Below are 18,085 nucleotides of genomic sequence, written 5' to 3' on the forward strand. Positions count from 1 at the left end.
GTTGTTGAACCAATGTAGCTACTAATATTAGAGATACACTCTCTTATTGGGCAGCTAAATTTGTAAAACTACATTGGTCCTTTGCGAAATGTTGCTTTTCATTACAAGGTTGCTGTCTGTATTTTTTTATAATATATAATAATTTTTTTTTAATTATTTTTGTGAGCCACGTATCTACGGATTATATTTTTAAGAATACTCTCATCGATTTTTGAGTTCTTGTGTAAATGGTTATTGTATTATATATTACCAGGTTGATAATTTTCTTGAATATTACGTATTTGATTCAAATTACTAATGGCTAGTTTTATTGCTTTATCTACAAGAGAGTTAAGGAATTGATTATTTACTAACACTTGTTTTATATTTTTTAATTCATTAAAGAATATATTTTTGTTTGAGGAAATCACTTTTGCACGATGTATAAGATTCCTTAATATATTCGTTATATAACGGAATGGACATTCACTTTTAAAATTTAAAATACAGGAATTAACGGATATAGGTTTTTTGAAAAACGGAGCTGATAAATTCATCGCTATTAGAGTAAGTGAGAATGTCTAAAAACGAGATTTTATTGTTAGTACTTAATTCATATGCAAAGTTAAGAACTGAACTATTCTGAAAGATACCCTTTAAATATTCTATTTCCTCTGTGTTATTGACAAGAATTAGTTTAGTGGTATCGGAGAATTCACACACTCAAGTAGACATGCCATTGTAGACGGTCATTGCTATATATATACACACACACACACACACATATATATATATATATATGTACACGCATATATACATAAACATATATACATATATAGATACATACATAATACATATGCATACATACACAAATACATACACACATATACAAATACATGATGATTGAAACGTTTTGTCAGACGAGTGCCACTCCCTCAGACATTTAAAATCCATGATTCCAAATGTGTGAGGGAGTATCTATACAAATATGATGTTATAGAGTCTTAGCTTTGTACGACAGCTAAGTCTCTCTCTCGGTTCAAAATGTTGAGATCCAGCAACAAGCAAGAGCAAAATAGCCAGCAACAAATTAAACTGCAGACCAGCTTAATGCGGGTACTGGTCTTCCGCTTTACGGTTTTTTAAATTAGAGATTTGCTTCTCCTAGAAAGGTTGCCTCCACCACGGCTTACGGGAGCCCTCTCTACCCCAATACACACACACACACACACACACACACACACACACACACACACACACACACACACAAATATACACTGTGCTAGTTGGCCGTTGACCCAGAAAAAAGAGTTCATTCGCCCTTTGGAAGGTCTTGTTTTTAATCCTTCAGGGAGATAAGCCGCCCTCCTCACCAAACAAGTCTGGTGGAGGAACCAGTTTAGTCGCCGGTGACCCGACCATGAGGCAGGTAGTACTGGGTTACATGGTACCAGTACAAATACATACATACATATACACATAAAATACGTACACATATATGCACATCTACATATACATACATTTGAATACATATACACACATATCTATGTATTTATACACAAACATATATATATATATATATATATATACAAACATATATACATACATATATATATATATATCCATATATACATACACAAGTACATATATAAATGTACGTACACATATACGTACATACACACACGGATGCATATAATGATAGCAGAACAATTATTACATGCTTCCAGCATTTCAAGCCGACACGCATCACAACTTTTCCATTGGTTTAGGACTATTTTTTAGACACATGCCTGAGGGAGTATCTATACAAAAATGATTTTACAGAGAATTAGCTTTGTACGACAGCTAAATCTCTCTCTCGGTTCAAAATGTCGAGGTCCACCAACAAGTCAGAGCAAGATAACCAGCAACAAGTTAAACTGCAGAACAGCTTAATGTGGGTACTGGGCTCGCGCTTTATGAGTTTTTAAATCAGAGATTTGCTTCTCCTAGAGAGGTTGCCTTTTCCACGGCTTAAGGGAGGCCTCTCCACTTCACATACACATGGAAATAAACACATGCATGCACACATACTTCCATGCACACAGAATGCACGCAAACATACATATGCATGTACACACACATGCAAACATATACACATAGAGTCACACATTATAAGCATGTACTTATATATGAATGCACATACGTACACATACACATAGATGTAAAATACACATAAAGGAGCGTTCCAAAAGTCATATATACTCAATGATCAGGATGAAGGTGATGGGTACAATTCAATTTTTTGATAAAAATATATATATATAGATACATACATACATACATACATATACATATATACTTGTATAAACCCATATATATATATATATATATACTTATACAAACACATACTACATACATATACATATATACTTGTATAAACCCATATATATATATATATACTTATACAAACACATACTACATACATATATATACTTACACAAACACATACACACATACATATATATACTTATACAAACACATACATACATATACTTATATAAACACATACATACATACATATATATATACTTATATAAGCACATACATACATATACTTATATAAACGCATACATATATATACTTATATAAACACATACATATATATACTTATATAAACACATACATATATATACTTATATAAACACATACATATATATACTTATATAAACACACACATATATATACTTATATAAACACACACATATATATACTTATATAAACACACACATATATATACTTATATAAACACACACATATATATACTTGTATAAACACACACACACATGTATATATATATATATATATATATATATATATATATATGGGTGTGTGAATAAAATGATAGAATGAACAGATATACCTGATTGTTTTTAATGTAACTTTGGAAAAAAAAACTGTGGTTGTCTTACGCAGGTTTATTCCTCGTGGTCATTTTACTCCTTTTCTGTTTTTTTTTTGTTCTGTAATATAGGTTGCTTCAATTTCAACTATACTTTTTCTGTTTTCTTTTTTTTCATTTTAAAACGTGATGTTGAAAGGAAATGAAACAACAACAACAACAACAAAAAGATTAAACTTACCGACATGGATCCACTCTTGTTTAAAAGTTGTAGATCTGTCTGTATCTCATATATTTCCATGTCCCGCATTATTTTGTTCGTATAACTATTATCAGGGTCGACAATACGGAATCCCGTAAGATTCACATAGTTATGTTTGAAATCCTCCATATCAATCGTCTCGATGTCCTGTAAAAATGAAGAGATTGAATATAGAATAAAGCGTCTGTATATCGATATATATATATATATATATATATATATATATATATATATATATATATATATATATATATAGCCTTTGAGATTTGAAATAAAAATCACTCGACCGCCGGCCGAGTGTGAGGGAAAATTCACTCGCCCCAAAATATTTTTACTCGTCCGACTTTATGTCCTAGTTTCAGTCAATAATAGTAAATACTTTTACAACAATTCAATTATATTTTTCTTGTTTATTCTTAATAAAAATATCAACACACTATTCTTTCGATACCCAAATTATGTGCGTAAAATTGCATACAAAAATTAAAATATCTGGCCTAAACCGTCGGTGTTGAAAAAAAGTGTTACGAAATCTCCGTGGCCCGTAGTCTCCGATATTCAAAAACAAATACCATTTAGCTGAAATTAACTAGATTTCTTAGAAAATTGGCATGGTTTAATATCTTTTTAAAATTGAAACGGTCAACTTTTCTTTGTAATTTTGTGAAAAAAAAACTTCGATATACAAAAGAAATTGGTCTCTTTCGTTTCTATTAAAACAAAGAATTCACCTCGGAACAGCATTCTAAAATTTAGAATATTATTTTTAAAATTGGGCATCGATGCTTTTTTTAAAGAGACGGGAGCAAGAGCAATCTAAATAATAACTCGATTCTAATTTTGATGAGTGAGGGCGAAACATGTTAATTAACTCGTTTTTATTTTTTTTTCTATTTCCCTACTTTTATTTTTTAGTCGCTATCCATTTTCCTTTTCTCCTCGTTCTTTTTTTTTAATATAAAATGAATTCCGAAGGCATACTTCTTCCCTTCATGATTGCCTATATATATATATATATATATATATATATATATATATATATATATATATATATATATATATATATATTTAAAAATGTAAGATAATAAAACAAAGCCTATGATACAAGTCTTTTTTACTTCTAGTTCAATAGATATAATTTAATTCCAATTTATTACAAGTCACTTCAATAAATGTATGTTTTAATTCTAGTTCAATACATGTCTTTTTACTTCAACTGCAACACAATCATAAAACTTCAACATCAATGCAATACAATTCCAAGTCCCTGCTTCTCCAACTGTACTGGCATGCAGAAGTTCAAGTGTGATTTAAAATTCTACATAAGTACAAATCGTTTTACATCCAGTAACATACAAGTAATTTAACTTCAACTTCAATAGAAGTTGTTCTATTTTTACTTTAATACAAGTCGTTTAATTTTTACTTCAACGAAAGCATTTTTAATTCGACTTCAATACAATTATTGTCAATTTCGATTCAATACAATTTTTTATTTGCTACAATACGATTCTTTTCATTTTCTTCAATACAATTACTTCCATTTTTTACTCAATAGAATTATTTTCATTTTTCTTCAATGCAGTTTTAAATTTTCTTCAATCCAATTCCTTTTATTTTTCTTCAATCCAATTCCGTTCACTTTTGTTTAGTAAAAGTCTTTTCAATACCATTCTTTTTACTTTTACTTTTACTTTAATATAGGTATTGTTCAATACAAGTCTTTTCATTTCTACCTCAATATTTGTCTTTCCCCTTTCAACTTCAATGCAATTCATTAACAAGTATTGTATCGAAGTGTAAACACTTCGATACAATACTTGTTGATTTTTAATTAAATACATTTTTTTACTTATATTTCTTTTTTACTTCATATTTAATAACATTATTTTTACTTTGTAATCAATACAAATCTTGTACCCTTAGCTTTAATATAAGTATTGTTTTCTCGTATAATTATAGAAATAATCTTGGAAAGAGCCGTACATTAAACTCTTGACCTTTAGAATAGCTTGCACCTCTATAAGGCTACCATTCGCCCATGTATGGAGTATTGCTGTCATATTTGGGCTGGTGCATCTGCTACTATTCTTTCCCTCCTAGACAAGGTCCAAAATAGAGTCGCTAACCTGATAGGTCCTGAACTGTCATCTACACTTCAGCCTTTGTACCATTGACGAAATGTTGCAACCCTCTGCCTGTTCTACAAGTACTTTAACGGTGAATTCTCCGACGAACTGCAAGCATTTGTAACCTCTCAACTTTAATACCCCGCCAAACCCGACAAGCAGCAAACTCCCACCCCTTTACAATAGAGATCCATAGATGAAAGAGAGTCTTCTACTACAGTAGTTTCTTTCCCAGGACCACTATACTTTGGAATTCCATTCCAAGTCCCTGCTTCCCCAACTGTACTAACATGCAGAAGTTCAAGTGTAACGTGAACCGATATCTTGCTGCCTAACTCCCTATATAGTACCTCTTTTAGTGGTCCCCTACATCAAATCGGCAATGTGCCTTGTTTGGAGTTAAGATGTAATTTCAAAAAAATAGCATGATATTCGAGTGATACCACACAAAATAGTTTGCAGGGTCATCGAACATTGAATGACCATTGATCGAGTGAACTATCCATAAATCCCATGGAAGATGACAGATAGTACCGATACACTTGCGTGGCTTGTTGCCTCTCAAATATCAGTCAAGACCAGTTGCTGTTGCTAGCAGAAGCTGATGATAGTCTAGTGGTTAAAGACACGGACTGACGACCTCTTTTTTATGTTCAGGACCGGTTCTTTCCACAAAAATCAGTTTCACTTAGGACGTTGGCAACCTTCGTGTGATCCCCTTCCTTTCAATAAAGAATTATGACTCGAAAAATATCGGTTAAACCAATCCAATAATACACATTTTTAATTCATGCAAAACGATGATCATGTCGTTGAGTTGATGTGAGCACGCAAAACCATTAGCAGTGCTAATCGAAAAAAGGTAGAGAGTACTGGAATTTTACGGAGGCAGATACTACAGAGTACTACGTGTTATCTTCCGAGAATGATGCCTAATTTTTACCAAAGTAAGCAGTGAAGCGAGGTGTTCGCTGGGCAAAACAACAAACAGCTCACTTAAAATTAATTTTTCAAAAACATTAATAAGACAACAAATATTTAGAAAATTTAATTAAAAACAAATAATCAGACTTGGCTTGTTATACGAGGTGTAAATTTATTTGCCCTGGTGTATCACACTCGTGTTTATTTGGAGTCCGAAAAAAAAGAAGAAATCCTTCCCGACTGGTCACATGTTTTTGGCGTTAAATTGGAAAGAAGCTATAAATTAATTTTCTTTAGAAAAGCCGTTCGGGTAAGGAGTGGAGTGAATAGATAAGAATAATGTTTTTCTTTTTTTTGTGTCGTTTCACCATTGGAACCGGCACAGGGTGTGTCACGCACGAGCGACAGAGCGTGGCAGTAACTCGTCTTACTCCTCTGGTGTTCGCGAGCAAAAAGAGAGCGAGAGACTCCTCGAATTTAGCGCCACGGCTTTTGTTTGTCTTTTTTTTTTTTTTTGGAGCTCTCCGGAAACGGTGTATGTTCAATGTCACTGTCAAAATTAGTTCCGGGGTAGACGCTACAACAGCATGTCTATAAGTTCTGTATCTCCTTCTTCGATCCCCCTTACCCCATCATCGCCCCTTCCAAAAAAGTGTGGCTTAATAGCCGAGTAGAGTTACGAAGGGTGGAAGAACCGAGGAGGAATCACTGACCAGACCTTCTCTGGACGAGTGTGAAGAGAACTGGGATATTGGAGAGGCTTATTGCTACTCCGATTCCAGTGGAGACCAATGGCCGCTTCCATCGATGAATCAATGGTAAGCGAATATTGCGATAACACAAAGTGGTTTTCAAATGTTATCGAAAGAGGTGGAGAGTACTGCAAATATGGGGAGACTTGTTGCCACTCAACTTCCAGAGAACACCCTGACGTTTTTCGAGGAGAGATCTTTGATGACCTGTGTAGAAGCTCCTTGTGAGCCAATAATAATAATAATAATAATAATAATAATAATGATAATAATAATAATAATAATAATAATAATAGCGGAGGTGACCCGTAATTGCCTAGCCACAAAACACGCTTATATAAGATATTTTACTTCATGAAAATTACGTATTTTATATTATAGAATCTTGTTACGGAGTATATGGCATGAATATTGTGGTTAACCCGATGCTGGATTGAACCCTGCTTATACGTTTCGGGTAAATGCAGAAAAGTCGAGGGGTGACACATTAAATTGGGTCATTTCCGTTAAGAAAGCCTACACCTCTGTTGTGAGATATGTCAGTGTGTGTACTTAGGTTGCGAGTGGTAAACGGGAATTATTGCCCCTCTCATCTACACCCATATAAATAAAAACGCACATGGGGATTTTTAGTTAGAGTCAGAGTCGAAGTAGAAGAGGTAGACAGTCGATTAGAGTCCCAGTGGATAGACCAGAAGGGTAACAGAAAGTATGCGTCGACGAAAATGCAAAAAGTTTCAGTTAAGAATTCGAGGGGTTCCTTGCTTCACTTGTAGATTAAATAAAGATATCTTTGCCAGAAAATCGGCATCGTGTTTTCATCTTTGATTCTGTTTACAGCTTATCGACCAGTGACGAAACAATTGATCCCCGAAGACCAAGATAAACGACAAAAAGTTACGGTGAACTTTGTATTGTAATTTTGCGCATAATTAAGAAAAATACACAAATTAAGGGTTTTTAAAAAGAGCTCGACAGCGCATATACACGCCGATGTGTATAAATGTATAAACACAGTATATGAGACGTATATATGATTGAATGGGGAAGATGCAAGCGCGAGTTTGAAGAAACAAATTCAATATCCACTAAACGATTTTAAAAAAAAAAGCCATTAGAACACACCTACGTCAGAACAATAGGCAACTGGAGATGGTTACACACACACACACACACACACACACACACACACACACACACACACACATATATATATATTAATAAAGGCAATAACAGAATATATCGCTATTCTAAGTTATTCGCAATTGTATTTTTCCGGGGTCGATTTTATACACATGAAGAAGGTTGGCGGTTACCTCGATCGAAACGTTGTGAAAATTACACTCAAGGTAAGAACAGTTGTCCGATGAATCAAAATACTACGAATAAATAAGCCTCATTTAAAATATTCAAAAACTGTAGACTCTGACGGACTCTGTCAAGATATTCTAGCTTGTGAAATAATAGAAGAGGACTTGTCGACGGTATCCATTATGGACGTCAAATATATTAAGGCCGCACAATTTAGGTAGAGAACAATAATGACAGCAACATAAAAATAACAAAGTACGATTTTATATTTTCCATGAATTTAACCAACACATGGTTTTATGTAGGTAATGTAAAGTAATGTGTTTCCTTCGTTATTGCTACCGCTGCAGCATCCTCATCATTGCTACACGACAGAACTGTTTAAGTTCGGTTTAACATGAAAGCTTCAATTACCTTGTCTCATCATGCCAGTACAACTCGTTCACTTGATTGATTGCTTTTGTTTGCTTAAAATCCGAAACAAACCAGCGAGTTATGATTTCACGCGAATTTTGTATTCTAATTTCATTAACGAAACTCACTTGCATGTTTAAAGCATTTCAAACAGATTCTAATACAGTTTAAAAAAATTCTATTAAGTCTAAAACAAAATTGGGTGAAAACATATATGTAGATACATAGTCTAATCTATTCTTTTATTTTATAATCAGAATGTTTTCATATTCGGTGTAATCTTTTTATCTTTACATTTATACATTTTCTTCTTTGCCTACTCTCCTGGCGAGAAGCAGTTAGCTACGGAATACCATGGTCTAAAGAGGTTTTCCCCTTATTCCTCTTTCTGTAACCTTTATTGACACGATAATGTAATAAAGTTCCCATTAAACTTTACTCTTTATCTTTTTCTTTATATATATATATATATATATATATATATATATATATATATATATATATATATAAGAGAGAGAGAGAGAGAGATGTACCTATAATGTTATACTGGCATAAAAAATGTTTAGATCCGTCGTTATCAATATTTAGTCCTCTTCAGGCCAAGAGTCGTCCATTAATTTAAATGTTCATATTGAAATTAAACGCACTTTTATCTTACGGATACATTCTTAACCTCGACCAAAAAATATATAAGTATATATCATGGAGAGTGATATTTTTGTAAGCTTAATTCTTCTTATGTGAAAGAGACTGGAAGAATTAACCATCCAGTAGTCGAGAAAATGTATAAAAGTTAAAAAGCAATCGGTAGTTAAATAAAAACATAAACATTTCCGGTAAATGGTTTAGTCTTTTTAACAAAACTCGAACTTTAAATAGCCAATGGCAAATAAAACAAATGTGAATACACAGTTCTTAATTAAATGTGTGGCTCATTGTCCAACAAATACACTTAGTCCACCCCACAGCATCGCACCAGTATACTACTCATGATGCCACGGAGGAATTATACGTTTACATCGATATTATTGAATACCACATACTATATTTTGTGGTACTGGTTCATATCGTGAACCAAATTTATCTCGGCATTCGCTCTTTTTTGGTCAGAACATGACTTCCACAACCAGATTTTTTTTTATTTATTTCATTTTTTTACATGGGGGCCACCACTTATCAAGGCCCAAAGGCCACTTAGGGATAAGGATTATTGCGTGTACAGTAATCAATGGCATAGTATTGTAGTAATCATTAGTATTGAGGGTTTTGATAGAGTGCCTTACTTAAGGGAGCGCTTTGTCAGGAGTTTATGTTGGACTTGAAGACGTCCAAGTTGTAGTCGGGTTGGAAACAAATAAGCGGCAGAGAGTTCCACTGGCGTGCAGTTCTAAGAAAGAAGCTCTGCTCATGGAATCTACGTTTGGATTTAGACACAGATAAAGAGTGGGGGAAATTATTGACAGTAGTTTCAGCCAGACGGTTGTTTCTCGTGAAAGATTGGCGAGTGGGGACGAGGTATTGGAGCTCAGACGAGCACCTGCCATGGAAATAACGATAAAACAAAGACAGGCTCGTAACGTCTCTTCTGTGGGAGAGAGGTTGCAGGGAAGAGAAAAGGTCATCCCCCACTAAACCACGAAGTCTATTTTGTACTCTGTCAAGGCAGGATAGGCTGTTTTTAGCAGCTCCTGTCCAGATGTGGCAGCAGTACTCCATCCCTGGACGTACTTGGATTATGCTGAGCAAGAGCCCGGGTTCAGCTGTTCTCTGACGTAACACGCCGATCAGCCAATCACAACGCGGCGCGCTAAATTACGATTTTATAATAAAAAGACAGTCTTTGCAGTTTTTTTTCTTTTTTTTTTAAACATTTTTTTTTACAATAATTTGCCTAACCTTTCTTTAGCAGTTATTATTTTTTTTAAAATGAATAATAAAATAAACAAAAAATTAAGTTACGTCGTTTTTTGTTTTGTTTTTGGTTTCTACGTTTTAATTTTATTCATTTTGCAATTTCTTTTACGTAGCGTTATTATACGTCAACAGCCAGATTATGTCGGTTGTTTACGTAATGTTCCGGCCACATCCGAGCGAACAATAAGATAAGTCTAGTTAACAATACGTACCATTTTGTTAAAAAAAAATTAATTCTTTTATGAAGAATATAGTTTTTTTCTCGGACTGCATTCTGAAATTTGGAGGTTATAGAGTACTGCTGCCACATCTGGGCAAGAGCTGCTAGAAAGGATTATCCTGCCTTAATAGAGTTCAAAATATACTTCGTAGCCAAGTAGGGGATGCCCTTTTCTCTTCCCTTCAACCTCTTTCTCACAGAAGAGATGTTGCGAGTATGTCTGCTTGTCTGAGCTCCAGTCTATGAGCCTCCTCGCCAAACTTTCACGAGAAACACTCGTCTAGCTGAAAACACTATCAATAATTCCCCCCCCCCTCTTTATATGTGCCCAAACCTAAACGTAGGTTCTATGAACAAAGTTTTTTTCTTAGAACTGCATGCCTTTGGAACTGTCTTCCATTTCCAGTTGACTACAATATGGGTTTCTTTAAGTCCAACGTAAACAAAATCTTGATGAGCCGTTCCACTTAAGTTAACGGATTTAGCGAAGTTCTATTACTAAGGATTACTATATTGTCCAAATTACTGCTGTACACTCTCTAACCCTTATTCTGGAGTTACCTCTGAGCAATGATAAGTTGTGATGCCTTTGCAAAACAAAAAAAACAATAAATACTAAGAGTACTCTTACGAATTGCCTAATGTTTTTAATCGGTTATAGCTGATAGAAAGATAGGAAGCTACCTCGTGAGTTATACGAGTTTTTATATTCTTAACGTCTAGCAAATATGCGACTTTCACTTAGAATCAAAAGAAGATCGGGTGTTACATCGACCGAAACGTTGTGAGAATTTATGTAAGAGAACGCATATGAGTGCGTGGGGAAAATCATCATGGGCTGTAGATTAGCTTGCTTGCGTAAATATTAGCAACAGAAGCCGAAAAAGTACGCATGGAAAGTACGAAATGTGTGCCGGCTTGCGTCAGAGAAAAAAGAAAAAAAAAGACCAGAGAAAAATGTATCAGGTTGTCGGGCAGAAAGAAATACCGCAACCTGGTGAGATGGACGTGTTGCCCCGCAGTGAAAACGGAAGTATTTTAAGCTGGTGTCGTGACGGAGTTTTTTTTTTTTTTTAATCTCATGGCAGACGGAATGAACAGTTAGAGCAAACAAGAAGTAGGCATTGTTTCGAATGTTTTTTTAAAAAAATTTTTTATTACATTTTCACCCCAAACAAGGCACATTGCCACTTTGGTGTAGGGGGCTACTATCAGGGGAAACATCTACTGGGGTACTATGTAGGGATTTGGGCAGCAAGTTGTTGGTTCACGTTGCACTATAACTTATGCATGTCAGTACAGTTGGGGAAGCAGGGACCTGGAATGGAATTCCAAAGTCTAGCAGTTATGGGGAAGAAGCTACTGGAGTAGTAAGATCTTTTACATCTAGGGATCTCTAAAGTGTGGGGGTGGGATTTTGCAGCTTGTCGGGTCTGTCGAGGGTGTTCACGTCGTGGGGCACAAGTGCTTGCAGTTAATCAGAATGTAATGTTAATGTAATGTTAATAAATACCTTTGGCTAAACACAAAGTAAAGCGGAGTCGGTGAATTTATTTTGTTTGTTTGTCCCTGTGTAAAAAAGTAATTAAAAAAATATAAAAACTAGTCTACTGAAAATTGTACAAAATTTTGCAGTTTGAATATGTTGACGGTACCAGACAGAGTGGCGGTCCGAGAGGTTTGATCTGTAACGTACAGGTTACATCTATGCATGAGTCTGTAGAAAACCTATGCTACAAATCACTAATCGACATATCAGATATGCTTTAATATATCATCAGGTCGATGTCCACCCGAATAAGAGCGAAAATTAGACATACACGGAACGAGAGAAGGAGAGAGAAAGAGAGGCCGGAGACAAATAGAAAAAGAAGGAGAGAAATCATTCATATATCCGAAGACAAACGTCAAATAACAAAACACAAATTAACATTTAAAAAACACTAATTTTACATTGGCATATTCTTGTAAAGGAATGTTCAAGGACGTTTAGGACATTTCTAACCCGCATTGTTATTAATGCCATAAGTCTGTCTCTTTCTGTCTCTCTCTCTCTCTCTTTCTCTCTCTCTCTCTCTCTCTCTCTCGGTTAAGTGAACATACGACTGTAACCGTAAAAGATATCTCAATATATGAAACTGGCGATGAAGGGGAAGCGGCTTTGCCCGTTCGTAAAATGCACTTAAATATGATATTTTAATTTAGCCAAATTATTTAAAATTATTATAGAGTCGTGATTTTAAAAGTAAACAAATAAGTATTTGGGTGCCATCATCTAAAATCGAAACAAAAAGCGAAACTGTAGCATTCAAAGCTGGTGACGTTACCACTTTACAAACGGGACGCGCATATGAACTGATAAAAAATACACTAAGATGATTGTACAAAATAAATAACGCTTTTTTTGTTAAAATGTTGACCCCTTTTTGACTACTTTAAAACTATTTTAACCGGTCTAAATGCTCATAAAAAACGGCCTATAAAAATCCCAATCATTAGAGGCCCTAACGCCGCTCTGCCACTTTAAGTAACATATAATTTGAAAACACGGAGCAAGACAGACAAGTAGTGAATTTTATAAATTAGATGATAAAGCTTACAAATTTGACAACTGTTTCTTTATATATCTCACTAACACCAGCATGGAAAGAAACACTGTAAATAAACAAAAATCGAACGTTGTAAAAATTGCGGTCAAATAACGATGTAAATAGACACTTGATTAGATAGTTTGCAAGCACTGATCCCTAGGTTGGAGCTGTCGACTATCACATAGAGTTATAAGTTTGATCCCGGACTCGGAATAGGTGCTACTCTAGCCGCACTGAAGAACTGTTATACAGCGAAACAGCCTATTATGCATAGCTATAGTAATATATAAAAATTATTTAATTATAACAATAATCTCTTTTAAGAAGAGTTAAGAGTAGACACTGTTTGGGTAGTAATAACTAAAAGGCAATAAACTAGCTTTTATTCAATGCTCACCACATCCGCTCGTTCGAACACTTTAGATTGTTTAATGTATTCGCTCTATTTCGCTGTTTAATAGTTCTTAATCCTTTCATTCCATGACAATGTTTTAGTGACCTTAAGGTAAAAGCTTAGCAAATGGAGTGAATAGTGGCTTCGGGGCTGGGTTCGCATCTCTGGGTTCGACCGGCAGGATCTCTCATCCGCTACACTGATGATTGCGTAAACATAAATCATTAGTGTCTGTAGGTACAACTTCTAATATTTGCTTAATTATAAATATACATTTACATATATATATATATATATATATATATATATATATATATATATATATATATATAATTATTTTAATACTAATTAATTTTAAACTAGGATAAATTTTAGTACGTTAGATTCCTTGGAGACAATTGTCTAACTGGCCACATGATTGCAATTCCGAACAGAAGTCAATTTCAATAGCTGTACACGTCTTAATTATCACGCTCGCTGCAATAGTAATACAAACTGAAGAGAATTCCTGCATAGTTAGTTGTATACAAACGAATATATAGTAAGCCACTATATTAGATTCGACAAATCCAATTTGAGGAAATTCGCAACTTGCATTAGAGTAACATGTTGAATACTAATGTATTAATGTGTAACCATACTTATTGGCTGGCGCATCCTTAGTATTCGTGCCAATCAAATATACAAGGTGCCATGAATAAGTCTCGAGAGGGGTTTTTATACAGGCGTTTAAATTGTCGAAGACTTAAAAACGCAGTATGTTATTTCTATACATCTAATAAGATGACGGCCCTGTCGGTGGGGCATTAGAATACGCCGACTGCCCCCCCTCCTCAATGGGGATCCTGGATATGACCTTAAACTATATCCAGTGGTGAGGCCCCAGCTTGTGGGCTTTGGGGAGTGTGGAGCCACTCTTTAATTACCATTGCTCCCAGGTCCACTCTGACCCGGGGTGGTAGTACCTGTTAGGGTTCCAACTATGGGTTGAATAGAAATCGACTTGAAAACAACAAATATATTCTATTAAAAAAATTTCTAAATCTTTGGATTCGGCATTAAATAACCCGAAAAGGGTTGGTATGCCGTAAAACAAAAACAACCAACCAATCTCATGAGATAACATATCGATTTTTATGATGTCAGATTTAAAGGAACAGTACGAATTGAAATACACCATACTAATTCCTGAATGTCACAATTAATGCATTTTTAAAATTCCAACGTATGGAATGCTTCAGACTGCTTTTGGACTATCTCGCATGAATCAACGTCAGTTTTTTTTTTATTGAAATAAGAGATTCAGGGAAGCTCGTGAGTCTGTGAGGAATGATGAGAGGTGTGGGAAGAATAAGAAAATGAAAACACCGGAGTGTATTAGCCAAATAAAGAATTTCATAAATAAGCATCGTCGTATGTCTATAGATACGATAACTGTGCAGGTGGGTGTCAGTGTGGGAGATGTAAACTCAATCATTAGAGAGAAATAGAGGATGCGGAAGATGTGCTCCATCCTTGTCACAGACAGACAAAGATGGCCACCAAGACAGTCCCCCATTCTCCCTATTGTTAAGAACTTGCTCCCTGTGACTAATAATTTATCCCTGAGGTCAAGTTAAACCCTATATGTCTTCGTTATGACACAATAGAGGAGATGAAAGGGGATGTGATGAGCATCATGGGCACGCTCATAAAAGAGGTTTCAAGAAGTTGTTGAAACCTTACACTACAACTGCATTACAGCCGGTGGAAATTACTTAGGTGACTAGCGCTTCATGTGTATACTATCAACAAAAGTTTGGAAACATAGTATGCGACATCGTCTGACAGTATTGACAATTTTATATATATATATCGAGCTAGTGTATGCTTCTGCGTAGTCCTAGGACGGTCAACATCCCAGATAGTTTCTATCCGTGTTTCGAGTGGAGTAATTTTAATTCTTACTCTCTTAGGCGCCACTACCAGGGAATACCGACTAGACTGTAAAGACAATTGTGAAAAGACCCAAGCTCGCCTTCTTTATGAACGCTGGTATGATTAGCCCCCAACTTTAACCCTATTGTCACATCTTCCTAGTTTGGGGAGCAACTAAATACCTTTTCGAGACTAGTATTGCATATTACTGTGAGCAGGCATGAAAAGAATGGTTTCGTTTTAAACATTGACAATTAAGTTCAAGAGAATATTTCGCAATCAAAAAATCAAATATTATAAATCGTCCGCATACGATATTTCAGAACAAAAAAACAATGAACTCTACAATTATTAGTACAATCTTTGTCTACTTGTGTTTGTGTGTGGTGAGTCCATTTCTCATGGACTCCTAAACGGCTAGGTTGAGTTTTTTTTTGTTGTTGGATTTTACACAAATGTACTTCATATAGCTGGCGGTGTTCTTAGATAGATTTTTGTCGGAATATTATCGATTATTGAAATTTTCGATTAAAGGGGAAAAAAGCCATTTTGATGTAGAAATTGCCAATTTCATCGGTTTCGATTACAATAAAACATGGGCGCGTGAAACATTCGTAAATCATCATTCAATTTTACGACATATAAAATCGAAAGTGCACTCGAGAAGTCTTATTACTGTACAAAAAGAAAACTTCAGAAAATAAAATCAGCAGTAGGTTCTTTGATATAACAGCGGCGCGTTCGAAATTAATGATTCCTTTCAGAGCACAATTGTACCACGGTACATGACTTTTGCTTTTTAAACTTTAATTAATTGTGGCTATTGCCACTTCAAAAGTAATAAGGCCCGACCTATAAAATCAACAGTATGACCTTTGATATGACAGAGGCGCGTTCGAAATAAATATTTCTGTTTAGGACAATTGAAACATGATAATCGACTTTCGCATTTTAAACTTTAATTTAATCCATTATATAAAAATAATTTTATAAAATTAGCATTAATTTCATAGCGTGTAATGTTCACTACAATTTATAGTTGACTAAGTTATTATGGGAAGGCAGCGCGGTGAATTCCGATCTAGAGCAGGCAATTAATAGCATTTTCTGTGAAAATGAGCGATTTCACGAATTTCGATGACAATAAAATATACGAGTGTGAAACATTCGTTGATCATCATTCAATCCCGGGCAATGTCTGGTCGTATTGCTAGTATTCCATAAAGAATAAAAGAACTTTTAGTTTTATTTTTTGTTTACTTCCTTTTTACGTTTTATCTGTACTGAATCGCGACAGGAACGGCAGGAGTGGTTCATTCTATATATTTCCAAAAAAATGAATCACTTAATGTAAGCAAGGAAGAAAAATACAAGAAAACAAAAGTATAGGCCAAAAATATATTCATACATTTTTAAATGCACGTTTTAGGAAAAATAGTCGATATATGAATGAAGCAATGTAGTACATTGGAAAGGTGCGAGTTTAGAAAAAAAAGACGACAATACAAGAACGTGTTACTACACATCCTCACAAAATATCTGTACGTATATATAAAAGGCTATGTTTGTGTGTGTGTGTGTGTGTGTGTGTGTGTGTTAGTTCTTTCGTTCTCAGTGCTTTGTAACTGTATATTTAGGCAGTGATTTGATGTTTTTTTTGTTTGTTTTCATTTTCAGATTAAGGTAAAACTCTATGTAATACATGCATGCAATTGAAAAAAAAATACTCTCTTTCACTCCCTCTCTTACTAATATATATATATATATATATATATATATATATATATATATATATATTTATAGTCATCCACATACCGTACTGTTTCGTTGTATCACACCTCATTAATGCGGCTAGACTAGCACCTCTTCAACGCAGAGGATTGAATATAGTGCGTTGACAGCCGGCAGTTCTACCCATCAACCCACGGGTTAAACAATCTCAACGTATGTCCATTTTAAACAAACATTCCTCCAACATATTTATAGTGCTTAAACCGCTTGTTTACAAACAGATAGCGAGCCTCGCATTTTTAAACCCGTTAAGTTAACATATGGCCTCGATGAAGGGGAGACAAAAACTAGTAGCTACAGTTTCCAATGATCTGAAATAACAGCAAGGGGAAACTTGATTTCAAATATTTCTCAAATGGTATATCCCTCCTCTTTTGAAAATAGGGAACGATTATTATTATCTCCAGTGTCAAATACGTTTTCTACACTGTGAAATTCGCTTTATGTAGGAAAACCAAAGAGGGGAGATATAACATATGAGAAATATTTGGAGTCAAGTCTCCTCTTGCTGTTATTTCAGATCATTTGAAGCCACAGCAGCAAGTTTTTGTTTCCCCTCCTTCAGGGCCAGATGATTTAGGAAAATATCATATATTTTGTAATTCA

At 34.7% G+C, this 18,085-nt stretch overlaps 1 protein-coding gene across 1 annotated transcript in view; it reads right to left on the reverse strand.

The window, feature by feature from the left end:
- Positions 1–18,085, reverse strand: part of LOC145241557 (glutamate receptor ionotropic, kainate 2-like) — a 729,218-nt gene that overhangs the window by 435,509 nt on the left and 275,624 nt on the right. The window contains exon 5 of the mRNA XM_080104625.1: positions 3,102–3,269. Coding sequence (XP_079960751.1) covers positions 3,102–3,269 — 168 coding nt within the window. The remainder of the gene's footprint in view (positions 1–3,101; positions 3,270–18,085) is intronic.

The sequence above is a fragment of the Euprymna scolopes genome, chromosome 20 (assembly GCF_053919585.1).
Source record: "Euprymna scolopes isolate OS-2025 chromosome 20, ASM5391958v1, whole genome shotgun sequence".
NCBI classification, from domain to species: Eukaryota; Metazoa; Mollusca; class Cephalopoda; order Sepiida; family Sepiolidae; genus Euprymna; species Euprymna scolopes.